The sequence below is a fragment of the Engystomops pustulosus genome, chromosome 3 (assembly GCF_040894005.1).
Source record: "Engystomops pustulosus chromosome 3, aEngPut4.maternal, whole genome shotgun sequence".
NCBI classification, from domain to species: domain Eukaryota; kingdom Metazoa; phylum Chordata; class Amphibia; order Anura; family Leptodactylidae; genus Engystomops; species Engystomops pustulosus.
The window spans coordinates 7327861-7345591 of record NC_092413.1 but is presented as its reverse complement, the minus strand read 5'-3'; the positions used below and the strand labels follow the sequence as shown (position 1 = coordinate 7345591).

Sequence of the window (17731 nt, the reverse complement as noted above, 5' to 3'; positions counted from 1 at the left end):
AATCTGGCTGACTCTCCTCTACAATCAGGGAAGGTCTCCTCTTACCTGGTGATGTGAGGGGCTGGTGGTCCTCCATCATGACCTCCTTGTACAGGTCCTTGTGTCCTTCTACATACTCCCACTCCTCCATGGAGAAATAGACAGCCACATCCTGACATCTTATAGGAACCTGACACACACAATGACACAGTCATCACCCGGACCCCTCCCTTGTGTTATTATATCATGTCCCAGCATTCCCGGCAGCGCTCACCTCTCCGCTCAGCAGCTCAGTGATCCTGGAGGTAAGTTCTAGGATCTTCTGCTCATGTATCAGTGAATGAGGTGGAGGCTGGGTGATGGGGCTCTGGGTCCATCCTCCTGATACACGGGGGGTCACACACTCACCAGACGACTTCTTCACTACTGTGTAATCCTGTGTATGGGGAGACACTGATCACTACATAGATCCTAAGAATCCTTCACCTCTCCAGTCATTTCCCTGTTGTATTCCTAGAGATAAGAGCCGTGTCCTGGGAGACTCTCACCTCTCCAGTTATCCAGTAGATGATCTCTAGGGTGAGGTCCAGGATCCGGGCAGCCATGGTTCTGTCCTCCATCCTTGGTGGGTCGCTGATGGAAAGAATTATTGTTTGAAAAATAAATTCATATGAAAGTCCTGGACTTAAGGAAAACAAAGCAAAATCACCTTATGCCTCTTTTTCATGCAGGCTGCACCCCCCTTATGCCACGCTTTCTCACAGAATCTTCACCTCCCCCCCTCCACCACTCTTTTTCGAGCAGCCAGCGCCCCTTCCCTGTGGCCCCCTCCTTCTTCTCTGTACCCACCATTCCGCTCCTTCTTGCACAGCCGGCACCCATGTATCCCCCTCCTCGCGCAGTCTGCACCCCTGTACCCCCCACCTCGTCACGCAGTCTGCACCCATGTGTCCCCCTCCTCGTCACGCAGTCTGCACCCATGTATCCCCCTCCTCGTCACGCAGTCTGCACCCATGTATCCCCCTCCTCGTCACCCAGTCTGCACCCATGTATCCCCCTCCTCTTCACGCAGTCTGGACCCATGTGTCCCCCTCCTCGTGTAGTCTGCACCCATGTGTCCCCCTCCTCGTCACGCAGACTGCTCCCATGTGTCCCCCTCCTCGTCACGCAGACTGCTCCCATGTGTCCCCCTCCTCGTCACGCAGAATGCTCCCATGTGTCCCCCTCCTCGTCACGCAGAATGCTCCCATGTGTCCCCCTCCTCGTGCAGTCTGCACCCATGTGTCCCCCTCCTCTTCACGTAGCCTGAACCCATGTGTCCCCCTCCTCGTGTAGTCTACACCCATGTGTCCCCCTCCTCGTCACGCAGACTGCTCCCATGTGTCCCCCTCCTCGTCACGCAGACTGCTCCCATGTGTCCCCCTCCTTGTCACGCAGACTGCTCCCATGTGTCCCCCTCCTCGTCACGCAGAATGCTCCCATGTGTCCCCCTCCTCGTCACGCAGACTGCTCCCATGTATCCCCCACCTCGTCACGCAGTCTGCACCCATGTATCCCCCTCCTCGTCGCGCAGTCTGCACCCATGTGTCCCTCTCCTTGTCGCCCAGTCTGCACCCACGTGTCCCCCTCCTCGTCGCGCAGTCTGCTCCCACGTATCCCCCTCCTCGTCGCGCAGTCTGCACCCACGTGTCCCCCCATTCGTCACGCAGTCTGCACCCACGTGTCCCCCCATTCGTCACGCAGTCTGCACCCACGTGTCCCCCCATTCGTCACGCAGTCTGCACCCACGTGTCCCCCTCCTCGTCACGCAGTCTGCACCCATGTGTCCCCCTCCTCGTCACGCAGTCTGCACCCATGTGTCCCCCTCCTCGTCACGCAGTCTGCACCCATGTGTCCCCCTCCTCGTCACGCAGTCTGCACCCATGTGTCCCCCTCCTCGTCACGCAGTCTGCACCCATGTGTCCCCCTCCTCGTCACGCAGTCTGCACCCATGTGTCCCCCTCCTCGTGTAGTCTGCTCCCATTTTTCCCCCTCCTCGTCACGCAGCCTGCACCCATGTATCCCCCTCTTTGGTTCCCTCATTACCTTCCCCCTGTATTTGCTCTCTGCAGCCTCTTCCCACATACAAGAACACGGCACTTTCCTATACACTGTAAAGTTGCTCCTCCCACAGAGAAGTCACATGTTGATGACCTCATCAAAGGTCCTGTAGCCCACTAAGAAATAGTCAACTGATGAAATATAAAACTATAGGACCTGTGATGATGTCACTGTCATGTGATCAGTGTGGACTATTACAGGACCTTTAACCCTTTCAGGTTGCAGCCAGTTTGTAGGTTACGGCCCGGTCACTGGCATGTGTCGCTTTATATGGTTATAATGATTTTGAGATTTTTCGTAACACATTCACGTTACCGGTAAATTTTGCTGGATATGCTTTGCATTTATTTATTAAAAGAACTAAAATTTGTTACATTTTTAAAGTAATTTGCCATTTTAAAAATTTGAAATGATCTTCTTTTGAGACTAATAGTTTTACCACCCAAATTAGTTGTTTACTGATTTTTTCCATATCTCAGTGTGTTTTGTAGTGTGGGAGGAAACCAGAGGACCCGGAGGAAACCCACACAAACATGAAGAGAACATACAAACTGTTTGGAGATGTTAACCCTGGGACTTGAACCCAAGGCCCCAGTGGTGTAAGGCTGTAGTTCTAACCACTAAGCCACCGTGCTGCTAGGCTGTGTTTCTCACCACTGAGCCACCGTGCTGCAAGGCTGTAATTCTAACCACAAAGCCACCGTGCTGCAAGGCTGTAATTCTAACCACTAAGCCACCGTGCTGCAAGGCTGTAATTCTAACCACTAAGCCATTGTGATCCAAGGCTGTAATTCTAACCACTGAGCCACCGTGCTCCAAGGCTGTAATTCTAACCACTAAGCCACCTAGCTTCAAGGCTGTAATTCTAACCACTAAGCCACCGTGCTGCAAGGCTGTAATTCTAACCACTAAGCCACCATGCTGCAAGGCTGTAATGCTAACCACTAAGCCACCATGCTGCAAGGCTGTAATGCTAACTACGAAGCCAACATGCTGCAAGGCTGTAATTCTAACCACTAAGCCACCATGCTGCAAGGCTGTAGTTCTAACCACTAAGCCACCGTGCTGTTAGGCTGTGTTTCTAACCACTGAGCCACCGTGCTGCAAGGCTGTAATTCTAACAACAAAGCCACCGTGCTGCAAGGCTGTAATTCTAACCACTAAGCCACCGTGCTGCAAGGCTGTAATTCTAACCACTAAGCCATTGTGATCCAAGGCTGTAATTCTAACCACTGAGCCACCGTGCTCCAAGGCTGTAATTCTAACCACTAAGCCACCGAGCTTCAAGGCTGTAATTCTAACCACTAAGCCACCGTGCTGCAAGGCTGTAATTCTAACCACTAAGCCACCATGCTGCAAGGCTGTAATGCTAACCACTAAGCCACCATGCTGCAAGGCTGTAATGCTAACTACTAAGCCAACATGCTGCAAGGCTGTAATTCTAACCACTAAGCCACCATGCTGCAAGGCTGTAATTCTAACCACTAAGCCACTGTGCTGCAAGGCTGTAATTCTAACCACTAAGCCACCATGCTGCAAGGCTGTATTTCTAACCACTAAGCCACCATGCTGCAAGGCTGTAATTCTAACCACTAAGCCACCGTGCTGCAAGGCTGTAATTCTAACCACTAAGCCACCATGCTGCAAGGCTGTAATGCTAACCACTAAGCCAACATGCTGCAAGGCTGTAATTCTAACCACTAAGCCACCATGCTGCAAGGCTGTAATTCTAACCACTAAGCCATCGTGCTGCAAGGCTGTAATTCTAACCACTAAGCCACCGTGCTGCAAGGCTGTAATTCTAACCACTAAGCCACCGTGCTGCAAGGCTGTAATTCTAACCACTGAGCCACTGTGCTGCAAGGATGTAATTCTAACCACTAAGCCACCGTGCTGCAAGGCTGTAATTCTAACCACTAAGCCACCATGCTGCAAGGCTGTAATTCTAACCACTAAGCCACCGTGATGGAAAGCTGTAATTCTAACCACTAGGCCACCGTGCTCCATACTCTTCTACCATTTTGGCGTTGCTATACCCTATTGTTGAAAAACTCAGTCAGCCTATTCACATGCATAGACTGCACACAGACAGGATCTCACAGGTACTGCCTGAAGACAGCCCTGGTGTTCTGAACAGGATCAGGGCCCCCCAAAAAGAAGTCATGGGGTGGGGCAATCAGGGGGGAGAGCATCCTCTCCTTTAGGTGTAGATAATGCCCCCTGTCTATGGTGATGTGTAGAGGATGCCCCCTGTCTATGGTGATGGTAGTACCTCCTCCCCTCTAGGTGTAGAGGATGTTTCCTGTCTATGGTGATGGTAGAACCTCCTCTCCTCTAGGTGTAGAGGATGCCCCCTGTCTATGGTGATGGTAGAACCACCTCTCCTCTAGGTGTAGAGGATGCCCCATGTCTATGGTGATGGTAGAACCGCCTCTCCTCTAGGTGTAGAGGATGCCCCCTGTCTATGGTGATGGTAGAACCGCCTCTCCTCTAGGTGTAGAGGATGTCCCCTGTCTATGGTGATGGTAGATCCTCCTCTCCTCTAGGTGTGGAGGATGCCTCCTGTCTATGGTGATGGTAGAGCCTCCTCTCCTCTAGGTGTAGAGGATGTCCCCTGTCTATGGTGATGGTAGAACCTCCTATCCTTTAGGTGTAGAGGATGTCCCTTGTCTATGGTGATGGTAGAACCACCTCTCCTCTAGGTGTAGAGGATGCCCCCTGTCTATGGTGATGGTAGAATCTCCTCTCCTCTAGGTGTAGAGGATGCCCCCTGTCTATGGTGATGGTAGAACCGCCTCTCCTCTAGGTGTAGAGGATGTCCCCTGTCTATGGTGATGGTAGAACCTCCTATCCTTTAGGTGTAGAGGATGTCCCTTGTCTTTGGTGATGGTAGAACCACCTCTCCTCTAGGTGTAGAGGATGCCCCCTGTCTATGGTGATGGTAGAATCTCCTCTCCTCTAGGTGTAGAGGATGCCCCCTGTCTATGGTGATGGTAGAACCGCCTCTCCTCTAGGTGTAGAGGATGTCCCCTGTCTATGGTGATGGTAGATCCTCCTCTCCTCTAGGTGTAGAGGATGCCCCCTGTCTATGGTGATGGTAGAACCGCCTCTCCTCTAGGTGTAGAGGATGTCCCCTGTCTATGGTGATGGTAGAACCTCCTATCCTTTAGGTGTAGAGGATGTCCCTTGTCTATGGTGATGGTAGAACCTCCTCTCCTCTAGGTGTAGAGGATGCCCCCTGTCTGTGGTGATGGTAGAATCTCCTCTCCTCTAGGTGTAGAGGATGCCCCCTGTCTATGGTGATGGTAGAACCGCCTCTCCTCTAGGTGTAGAGGATGTCCCCTGTCTATGGTGATGGTAGAACCTCCTATCCTTTAGGTGTAGAGGATGTCCCTTGTCTTTGGTGATGGTAGAACCACCTCTCCTCTAGGTGTAGAGGATGCCCCCTGTCTATGGTGATGGTAGAATCTCCTCTCCTCTAGGTGTAGAGGATGCCCCCTGTCTATGGTGATGGTAGAACCGCCTCTCCTCTAGGTGTAGAGGATGTCCCCTGTCTATGGTGATGGTAGATCCTCCTCTCCTCTAGGTGTAGAGGATGCCCCCTGTCTATGGTGATGGTAGAACCGCCTCTCCTCTAGGTGTAGAGGATGTCCCCTGTCTATGGTGATGGTAGAACCTCCTCTCCTCTAGGTGTAGAGGATGCCCCCTGTCTATGGTGATGGTAGAACCTCCTCTCCTCTAGGTGTAGAGGATGCCTCCTGTCTATGGTGATGGTAGAACCTCCTCTCCTCTAGGTGTAGAGGATGCCTCCTGTCTATGGTGATGGTAGAATCTCCTCTCCTCTAGGTGTAGATGATGCCCCCTGTCTATGGTGATGGTAGAATCTCCTCTCCTCTAGGTGTAGAGGATGCCCCCTGTCTATGGTGATGGTAGAACCTCCTCTCCTCTAGGTGTAGAGGATGTCCCCTGTCTATGGCGATGGTAGGACCTCCTCTCCTCTAGGTGTAGAGGATGCCCCTGTCTATGGTGATGGTAGAACCACATCTCCTCTAGGTGTAGAGGATGCCCCCTGTCTATGGTGATGGTAGAACCTCCTCTCCTCTAGGTGTAGATGATGCCCCCTGTCTATGGTGATGGTAGAACCTCCTCTTCTCTAGGTGTAGAGGATGCCCCCTGTCTATGATGATGGTAGAACCTCCTCTCCTCTAGGTGCAGAGGATGCCCCCTGTCTATGGTGATGGTAGAACCTCCTCTCCTCTAGGAGTAGAGGATCCCCCCTGTCTATGGTGATAGTAGAACCTCCTCTCCTCTAGGTGTAGAGGATGCCCCCTGTCTATGGTGATGATAGAACCTCCTCTCCTCTAGGTGTAGAGGATGTCCCCTGTCTATGGTGATGGTAGAACCTCCTCTCCTCTAGGTGTAGAGGATGTCCCCTGTCTATAGTGATGGTAGAGCCGCCTCTCCTCTAGGTGTAGAGGATGCCCCCTGTCTATGGTGATGGTAGAACCACCTCTCCTCTAGGTGTAGAGGATGCCCCCTGTCTATGGTGATGGTAGAACCTCCTCTCCTCTAGGTGTAGAGGATGTCCCCTGTCTATGGTGATGGTAGAACCTCCTCTCCTTGAGGTGTAGAGGATGTCCCCTGTCTATGGTGAAGGTAGGATCACCTCTCCTCTAGGTGTAGAGGATGTCCCCTGTCTATGGTGATGGTAGAACCTCCTCTCCTCTAGGTGTAGAGGATGTCCCCTGTCTATGATGATGGTAGAACCTCCTCTCCTTGAGGTGTAGAGGATGTCCCCTGTCTATGGTGAAGGTAGGATCACCTCTCCTCTAGGTGTAGAGGATGCCCCCTGTCTATGGTGATGGTAGAACCTCCTCTCCTCTAGGTGTAGAGGATGCCCCCTGTCTATGGTGATGGTAGAACCTCCTCTCCTCTAGGTGTAGAGGATGCCTCCTGTCTATGGTGATGGTAGAACCTCCTCTCCTCTAGGTGTAGAGGATGCCCCCTGTCTATGGTGATGGTAGAACCTCCTCTCCTCTAGGTGTAGAGGATGCCCCATGTCTATGGTGATGGTAGAACCTCCTCTCCTCTAGGTGTAGAGGATGTCCCCTGCCTATGGTGATGGTAGAATCTCCTCTCCTCTAGGTGTAGAGGATACCCCCTGTCTATGATGATGGTAGAACCTCCTCTTCTCTAGGTGTAGAGGATGCCTCCTGTCTATGGTGATGGTAGAATCTCCTCTCCTCTAGGTGTAGATGATGCCCCCTGTCTATGGTGATGGTAGAATCTCCTCTCCTCTAGGTGTAGAGGATGCCCCCTGTCTATGGTGATGGTAGAACCTCCTCTCCTCTAGGTGTAGAGGATGTCCCCTGTCTATGGCGATGGTAGGACCTCCTCTCCTCTAGGTGTAGAGGATGCCCCTGTCTATGGTGATGGTAGAACCACATCTCCTCTAGGTGTAGAGGATGCCCCCTGTCTATGGTGATGGTAGAACCTCCTCTCCTCTAGGTGTAGATGATGCCCCCTGTCTATGGTGATAGTAGAACCTCCTCTCCTCTAGGTGTAGAGGATGCCCCCTGTCTATGGTGATGATAGAACCTCCTCTCCTCTAGGTGTAGAGGATGTCCCCTGTCTATGGTGATGGTAGAACCTCCTCTCCTCTAGGTGTAGAGGATGTCCCCTGTCTATAGTGATGGTAGAGCCGCCTCTCCTCTAGGTGTAGAGGATGCCCCCTGTCTATGGTGATGGTAGAACCACCTCTCCTCTAGGTGTAGAGGATGCCCCCTGTCTATGGTGATGGTAGAACCTCCTCTCCTCTAGGTGTAGAGGATGTCCCCTGTCTATGGTGATGGTAGAACCTCCTCTCCTTGAGGTGTAGAGGATGTCCCCTGTCTATGGTGAAGGTAGAATCACCTCTCCTCTAGGTGTAGAGGATGTCCCCTGTCTATGGTGATGGTAGAACCTCCTCTCCTCTAGGTGTAGAGGATGTCCCCTGTCTATGATGATGGTAGAACCTCCTCTCCTTGAGGTGTAGAGGATGTCCCCTGTCTATGGTGAAGGTAGGATCACCTCTCCTCTAGGTGTAGAGGATGCCCCCTGTCTATGGTGATGGTAGAACCTCCTCTCCTCTAGGTGTAGAGGATGCCCCCTGTCTATGGTGATGGTAGAACCTCCTCTCCTCTAGGTGTAGAGGATGCCTCCTGTCTATGGTGATGGTAGAACCTCCTCTCCTCTAGGTGTAGAGGATGCCCCCTGTCTATGGTGATGGTAGAACCTCCTCTCCTCTAGGTGTAGAGGATGCCCCATGTCTATGGTGATGGTAGAACCTCCTCTCCTCTAGGTGTAGAGGATGTCCCCTGCCTATGGTGATGGTAGAATCTCCTCTCCTCTAGGTGTAGAGGATACCCCCTGTCTATGATGATGGTAGAACCTCCTCTTCTCTAGGTGTAGAGGATACCCCCTGTCTATGGTGATGGTAGAATCGCCTCTCCTCTAGGTGTTGAGGATGCCCCCTGTCTATGGTGATGGTAGAACCTCCTCTTCTCTAGGTGTAGAGGATGCCCCCTGTCTGTGGTAAAAGTAGAACCTCCTCTCCTCTAGGTGTAGAGGATGTCCCCTGTCTATGGTGATGGTAGAACCACCTCTCCTCTAGGTGTTGAGGATGCCCCCCGTCTATGGTGATGGTAGAACCACCTCTCCTCTAGGTGTAGAGGATGTCCCCTGTCTATTGTGATTGCCCCTGTTTATGCCCTTAAAAGGGGTTATCCAAGATTAATAAATAACTTAGGGACGGGCTGGGGCGGGCTTTTTTAAAAATAATAAATGTGTACTCACCTCCTCCGGTGCTGCTGATGTCCTGGGCTGTGGTCCATATGATCCGTGCCCGTTTGTTTACAGGGGGCCAGAAGCCGTGCACAGGAAGCTTCCGGCCGGCCACTCCCATCCATCGCTATCTCTCATTATAGGGCGCTGGGAGATGGTGCCGGATGGGAGCTTTCAGCCATCCGGAAGCTCCCTGTGTGTAGAGGCCGTGCCGAAGTAAACAGACAGGTGCACGGATCAGACGGACCATGGCGCGGGACATCGAGGGTGACGGAGAAGGTGAGTACACATTTATTATTTTTAAAAAGCCCGTCCCCAAAGTTATTTATTAATCTCGGATGACCCCTTTAAGGTCCCGCCTTAGCTGCTGAAAATGAGCCCTTCTGAAGTTTAGAGTGTTTGTAGCCCCTCTACTATCTTACTAAATTAATGATGTTTTGGTCACTATTAACCAGGTGACCCTCAACAAGGTCCAAGAGTGCGCCCCCTCTTGTTCAGTCCTGGAATAGCTGTAACAGGTAAATGTCTATTGTTATTGCCAAAAACCTTCTGCCTTTGAAGGACCTGCCGGTTTCTGCTTGCCCCAGTCTATATTACGGTAGTTGAACCCTCATGATAAGTACTTCTTCTGGTTTTGAGGCTTCCACTGCTGCCTCCATTACATTTGGAACCTTATAACAAACTCCTAGTTATAGTTTATTGTTCTATTTGTTACTGCGGCTCCTGGTATTTGGTTCTTAATAGCTTATCCTACCCCGTCCACTTCTTCCCCATTTACCATAATTCTATAATGATACCAGCCATTCTTACTTTTTAGTAATTTTCAGTGTGTATTTAAAAAAAACATTTGTAACATCAAAGTGGAATCTCCCCTGAATGAACTTTAAGATGTTCCATAAGATCGTATCTCTGACTAAAATACTCCCCGCACTGAAAGCAAATAAACGGAAGCTCCTTCGCGTGAGATTTCTTATGTTTGAGAAAAGTCGAATTCTGTCTGAAACTTCTCCCACATTCCGTACACGAGAAGGGCTTCTCCCCTGTGTGAATTCTCTGATGTTCAATAAGACTAAATTTATGATTAAAACATTTCCCACATTCAGAACATCTAAATGGATCGTCCCCCGTGTGAATTTTCTGATGGTTCACGAGATCCGAGTTCTGTCGGAAAGATTTTCCGCATTCTGAACATGAAAACATTTTTTCTCCCGTGTGAACGGTTTGATGCTTCTGAAGATGTGATTTCTGGTGAAAACATTTCCCACATTCCGAACATGAAAATGGCTTCTCCCCCGTGTGAGTTTTTAGATGCTCCTTAAGACTCGACTTCTTTCCGAAACATTTTCCACATTCTGAACATGGAAATGGCTTCTCCCCTGTGTGGATTCTCAGATGCTCCGTTAAAATTGATTTCTTCCCAAAACATTTCCCACATTCTGAACATGAGAACGGCTTCTCTCCGGTCTGAGCTCCTTTGCTTTTGTCACCATTCTCAGTGGACAGATCTGCGTCGTGAATAACTGAAGGTAGATCCGGAGATATTGAATTATCGTGTGTGGTGATATTATCTTCTACTTCATGTTTGGGAGATAAGAGATGTCCATGGATGTCTATCATTCCTTCTACAACTAGAAAGAGAAAAAAAAAATCAAAAGGCAACTTTCCTAAATGGAAAAAAAAATTCTTAAAATCAAATACAGGCAGTCCCCGGGTTACGTACAGGATGGGTTCTGTAGGTTTGTTGTTAAGTTGAATTTGTATGTAAGTCGTAACTGTATATTTTATAATTACCGTATATACTCGAGTATAAGCCGACCCGAGTATAAGCCGAGACCCCTAATTTTACCACCAAAAAACTGGGAAAAACTACTGACTCGAGTATAAGCCGAGGGTGGGAAATGCATTGGTCAAACCCCCCCAGTAGTACAGCCTGCCAGCCCCCAGAAGAATACATCAGCCCCTAGTAGTATACAGCAGCCCCCAGTAGTATACAGCAGCCCCCCTGTAGTATACAGCAAGCCTCTAGTAGTATACAGCAGCCCCCATGTAGTATACAGCAAGCCTCTAGTAGTATACAGCAGCCCCTAGTAGTATACAGCAGCCCCCCTGTAGTATACAGCAAGCCTCTAGTAGTATACAGCAGCCCCTAGTAGTATACAGTAGCCCCCCTGTAGTATACAGCAAGCCTCCAGTAGTATACAGCAGCCCCCCTGTAGTATACAGCAAGCCTCTAGTAGTATACAGCAGCCCCTAGTAGTATACAGCAGCCCCCCTGTAGTATACAGCAAGCCTCTAGTAGTATACAGCAAGCCTCTAGTTGTATACAGCAGCCCCCATGTAGTATACAGCAAGCCCCTAGTAGTATACAGCAGCCCCCCTGTAGTATACAGCAAGCCCCTAGTAGTATACAGCAGCCCCCATGTAGTATACAGCAGCCCCCATGTAGTATACAGCAGCCCCCATGTAGTATACAGCAAGCCCCTAGTAGTATACAGCAGCCCCTAGTAGTATACAGCAGCCCCCCTGTAGTATACAGCAAGCCCCTAGTAGTATACAGCAGCCCCTAGTAGTATACATCAGCCCCTAGAAGTATACAGCAGCCCCCAGTAGTATACAGCAGCCCCCAGTAGTATACAGCAGCCCCCCAGTAGTATACAGCAGCCCCCCAGTAGTATACAGCAGCCCCCAGTAGTATACAGCAGCCCCTAGTAGTATACAGCCTGCCCCTAGTAGTATACAGCCTGTCCCTAGTAGTATACAGCCTGTCCCTAGTAGTATACAGCCTGCCCCTAGTAGTATACAGCCTGCCCCTAGTAGTATACAGCCTGCCCCTAGTAGTATACAGCCTGCCCCTAGTAGTATACAGCCTGTCCCTAGTAGTATACAGCCTGTCCCTAGTAGTATACAGCCTGTCCCTAGTAGTATACAGCCTGCCCCCACGGCCCTTAAAAAAATAAACTTAAATACTCACCCTCCGATGTCGGCGCGACTTACCGATGTCCCAGATGTCAGCGCTTCCCGTCTTCTTTCTTCTCCGCGGCTCCTCTTCACTCTTCTCGCACCCATGCTTTCTTCTAGCATGCACATACTATGACGCGGCCGCTGCTGACGTCATAGTATGCGCGGCCATGAAGAAAACATGGCAGCGTCGATAATAGAAGAAAGAAGAGAGAAGAGGAGCCGCAGAGAAGAAAGAAGACGGGACGCGCTGACATCGGGGACATCGGTAAGTCGCGCCGACATCGGAGGGTGAGTATTTAATTTTATTTTTTTAAGTGGGTAATTTTTTTGGGGTAATAGACTCGTGTATAAGCCGAGGGGACGTTTTTCAGCACATTTTTTGTGCTGAAAAACTCGGCTTATACACGAGTATATACGGTATATCCCCAGACAAATTTATTTTTGGTCTCTATGACAATTGGATTTTAAAAATGTTGGATTGTCATAAGAACCAGTATTAACAATAAAGCTTCATTGCAGACACCTGTGATAACTGTTATAGCTGATTATTGTAGCCTAAGGCTAAAGTACAGGAAATTACCAATATCCAGAGGTCCGTCTGTAACTAGGGGTCGTCTGTGAGCAGAGCTGCCACACGGATGACACACAGGATGCAAACCAAGCTCCACAGGACCCTTGTTTGCGTTCCGTATACCTGTACATTCCATATATTATTTAGCGGGTGGCAGACAGATCCAATTCTGCTGTAGATTCAGTTGCATTGCAGTATATGGCATAAGTAATACCATATGATTAGGATGCAATTACTCTACAGGGCCTGATAAAAGTGAGCAAAAAAAAAAATATATATATATATATAAAAAAATAAAGCATAAAAAAATAAAAAAGTCTTGAAGTTCAAATCACCCCCTTTCCCTAGAACCCATATAAAAAGATATACCCGTATTTTTCAAACTATAAGACGTTTCTTACTATAGGACGCATCCCAGATTTGGGCTTCCAAAAAGGGAAAAATATATTTTACACCAATTAAAATATCCCTGTTGGTCGCACTAAAGCACAGCACACACAGCTCTGCATCATCCATACATTTACACACACAGATCAGCTATACACATATAAGGAACAATCTGGGAACTCCTCTGCACAAACAGAACCCCCGCTCTTCCCCCTTTCCCTCTTCTTCTTACCCTGTCCCAGCGCAGTATGTGGTGATATACACTCACCGGCCACTTTATTAGGTACACCATGCTAGTAACGGGTTGGACCCCCTTTTGCCTTCAGAACTGCCTCAATTCTTCGTGGCATAGATACAACAAGGTGCTGGAAGCTCCTCAGAGATTTTGCTCCATAGTGACATGATGGCATCACACAGTTGCTGCAGATTTGTCGGCTGCACATCCATGATGCGAATCTCCCGTTCCACCACATCCCAGAGATGCTCTATTGGATTGAGATCTGGTGACTGTGGAGGCCATTTGTGTCCAGTGACCTCATTGTCATGTTCAAGAAACCAGTCTGAGATGATTCCAGCTTTATGGCATGGCGCATTATCCTGCTGAAAGTAGCCATCAGATGTTACAGGGTACATTGTGCTCATAAAGGGATGGACATGGTCGGCAACAATACTCAGGTAGGCTGTGCGTTGCAACGATGCTCAATTGGTACCAGGGGGCCCAAAGAGTGCCAAGAAAATATTCCCCACACCATGACACCACCACCACCAGCCTGAACTGTTGATACAAGGCAGGATGGGTCCATGACACCACCACCACCAGCCTGAGCCGCTGATACAAGGCAGGATGGATCCATGACACCACCACCACCAGCCTGACCCGCTGATACAAGGCAGGATGGATCCATGACACCACCACCACCAGCCTGACCCGCTGATACAAGGCAGGATGGATCCATGACACCAGCACCACCAGCCTGAGCCGCTGATACAAGGCAGGATGGATCCATGACACCAGCACCACCAGCCTGAGCCGCTGATACAAGGCAGGATGGATCCATGACACCACCACCACCAGCCTGACCCGCTGATACAAGGCAGGATGGATCCATGACACCACCACCACCAGCCTGACCCGCTGATACAAGGCAGGATGGATCCATGCTTCCATGTTGTTGACGCCAAATTCTGACCCTACCATCCGAATGTCGCAGCAGAAATCGAGACTCATCAGACCAGGCAACGTTTTTCCAATCTTCTACTGTCCAATTTCGATGAGCTTGAGAAAATTGTAGCCTCAGTTTCCTGTTCTTAGCTGAAAGGAGTGGCACCCGGGGTGTGGTCTTCTGCTGCTGTAGCCCATCTGCCTCAAAGTTGGACGTACTGTGCGTTCAGAGATGCTCTTCTGCCTACCTTGGTTGTAACGGGTGGCGATTTGAGTAACTGTTGCCTTTCTATCAGCTCGAACCAGTCTGCCCATTCTCCTCTGACCTCTGGCATCAACAAGGCATTTCCGCCCACAGAACTGCCGCTCACTGGATGTTTTTTCTTTTTCGGACCATTCTCTGTAAACCCTAGAGATGGTTGTGCGTGAAAATCCCAGTAGATCAGCAGTTTCTGAAATACTCAGACCAGCCCTTCTGGCACCAACAACCATGCCACGTTCAAAGGCACTCAAATCACCTTTCTTCCCAATACTGATGCTCGGTTGTAACTGCAGGAGATTGTCTCGACCATGTCTACATGCCTAAATGCACTGAGTTGCTGCCATGTGATTGGCTGATTAGAAATTAAGTGTTAACGATCAGTTGGACAGGTGTACCTAATAAAGTGGCCGGTGAGTGTATGTGATCAGTCACATGATTCTGACATCATTGCAGGTCCTGTAGGCAGAGGGAGAGAGCAGTGTAGAGGCTCTCCTCCCTGGGAGATCGGGTGCAGCTCTATATCAGGGCGTCATCCGATCTCCATTACAGCGGTCAGGAGGGTCTGGCAGTGCTGGATCCTCCTGACCTTTGGTCTATAAGACGCACGTCTTATAGTCCAAAAAATACGGTAGACAAATAAAATATGCCACCGTGAACCCGGTTATGGAAAATAGGGTCCAAACATATTGCATCTCATAAAAACTGGAATAAAAAATTAGCAAAAAGTTGTCTAGTTCCCAAAGGGACAGCCATGAAAACATCAACTCGTCAGGCAAAAAAATTACACCTTACACAAGTCCGTACCGAGACAGGAAAAGTTATTGGCCCCGGAATATGGTGAAATGAAGACTATTTATGTACAGACATGTGTTAAAGGAGAATATAACCTATATAAATTCGGTAACTCTGTGATTGTATTGAACCAAAGAGTACGGGGGGGGGGGTGGGGGGGGGGCCTCATTTGGACAGTCATAAAACAGAGAACATAAGAAAATGACATAAATACATTTTTTCCACCTTCCCCGTGGAATATTACATACTGACACTAAGAAGTACAGTTGTACAGAACACCGCCCTGTACACAGAAAAATAAAACCGTTATAAGGAGGGGAGCACCAAAATACCAATTTATTAAAGAAGAATAAAGACATACAATAAAATAAGACGTATAAGAGACTCTCACCATCCACTGACGAAGGGTTTAAGAATCCACTTGTCGAGCCACCATCACCATCCTACAAAAATTACACAGTAGATATATAAGTAACATAGTAAGAATATTCTGCCTCATATTCACACAACCAACACATAACCAAGTATTTTACATGTCAACACAAATGTTTCTACCATTTTGTAGCCTGTAATGATTTTCCCTTATCTGGAAGGGTTAGCAAAAATCTCAGCTTCTCCTACCTGATGATGGGGTGGGACCTCCTGCTTTATTCCTGGCCAGTCCTGGGAATCTGGAGGACGGGGACATCTCTCTGGTGGATCTCTCCTACTGGATCCATCTATAGGAAATAACACAGTGACTGATACATTGGGGCTCATTTACTAAGGGTCCAAACACGTTTCGTCGCGTTTCCCGAATATTTCCGTTTTGCGACGAATTGCACGGATTGTGGCGCATCAGCGTCGGCTTGCACGCGACAGAAATCGGGGGCGTGGCCGTCGGGAAAACCACACGGATTCAGAAAAACCACGGAATTTAAAAAAGGAATTGTGTCGCAAGATCAAGCACTCACATGCACCAGGAAGAAGAAGGTGAACTCCGGCGGACCTCAGCGCAGCAGCAACATCTGCAGGAACTCGGGCGCACGATCTTAGTGAATCGCGGCAGACCCGAATCCTCGTCGAACAACGGACCGCAGGATCGCGACAGGACCGGGTAAGTAAATCTGCCCCATTGTCTATATGTGATGAGCAGATGATGGGGGAATCTGGCTGACTCTCCTCTACAATCCTCTTACCTGGTGATGTGAGGGGCTGGTGGTCCTCCATCATGACCTCCTTGTACAGGTCCTTGTGTCCTTCTACATACTCCCACTCCTCCATGGAGAAATAGACAGCCACATCCTGACATCTTATAGGAACCTGACACACACAATGACACAGTCATCCCCCGGACCCCTCCCTTGTGTTATTATATCATGTCCCAGCATTCCCGGCAGCGCTCACCTCTCCGCTCAGCAGCTCAGTGATCCTGGAGGTAAGTTCTAGGATCTTCTGCTCATGTATCAGTGAATGAGGTGGAGGCTGGGTGATGGGGCTCTGGGTCCATCCTCCTGATACACGGGGGGTCACACACTCACCAGACGACTTCTTCACTACTGTGTAATCCTGTGTATGGGGAGACACTGATCACTACATAGATCCTAAGAATCCTTCACCTCTCCAGTCATTTCCCTGTTGTATTCCTAGAGATAAGAGCCGTGTCCTGGGAGACTCTCACCTCTCCAGTTATCCAGTAGATGATCTCTAGGGTGAGGTCCAGGATCCGGGCAGCCATGGTTCTGTCCTGCTCCATCGCTGATGGGTCATGGACAGAAATGTCCATTGTTTTTATACAACACCTGAAGGACGTAAAACAACCCAAAAGATCATCTTATCTGAAATAACATATTTCACAAAATGTGAACGATAAAGGACGTAGTGAAGACAAGGTATTTCGTCTCACGCAGCCTCCTCCTAGGTTCTTCACAGCCTCTTCCTACACAACATTGCACTTCCCTGTAAATTTGAGTCGCTCCTCCCTCAGAAAAGTCTGGTCACATGGCCATGACATCATCAAAGGTCCTTTAGCCCACATGGAAAAGAAGCCTATTGCCGTAGCATCTTAATGACCATAGGACCGGTAAATGTTGTATAAGTTATTGGACATTTGATGACATCACATGACAGAAATGGTGAACTATGAGAATTTTTCTCTTCGTTAGACGACTCAGATGTAATCACTGCTTGGGACGGGGCTTCCGTTCACATGATGCTTCATCCAGTCATGGCTCCTCCACATATAGATGTGTTGCGCCAAATATTTTCTTATTTCTCAGAGATTTTCCAGGTGGCACCTATTGATGTGTTTCATGTCATTTTTATGAAATTTTTACCACAGAATTGCGCCAAATCTTTCCTTATTTCTCAGAGATTATCCAGGCTGCACATGTAGATGTGTTTCAAGTGATCTTTGTGGAATTTTTACCACAGAATTGCACCAAATCTTTCCTAATTTCTCAGAGATTTTCCAGGTGCCACCTATTGATGTGTTTCATGTCATTTTGAGGAATTTTTACCACAGAATTGCTCAAAATATTTCTTAATTTCTCAGCGATTTTCCAGGCTTCACCTATAGATGTGTTTGAAATTATTTTTGGGGAATTTTCACCACAGAATTGCACCTTTCTTTTCTCATTTCTCAGAGATTTTCCAGGCTTCATCTGTGGGTGTATTTTAAATGATTTTTGTGGATTTTTTACCACAGAATTGCGCT

General features: G+C 48.8%; 1 protein-coding gene across 1 annotated transcript in view; it reads right to left on the bottom strand.

Annotated features, from left to right (window-relative positions):
• The window catches only part of LOC140120798 (uncharacterized), a 43582-nt gene that overhangs the window by 11893 nt on the left and 13958 nt on the right, over positions 1-17731 (bottom strand). The window contains exons 6-8 of the mRNA XM_072139740.1: positions 15658-15795; positions 15428-15479; positions 9760-10529 (exon numbers count right to left, since the gene is read on the bottom strand). Coding sequence (XP_071995841.1) covers positions 9760-10529; positions 15428-15479; positions 15658-15795 — 960 coding nt within the window. The remainder of the gene's footprint in view (positions 1-9759; positions 10530-15427; positions 15480-15657; positions 15796-17731) is intronic.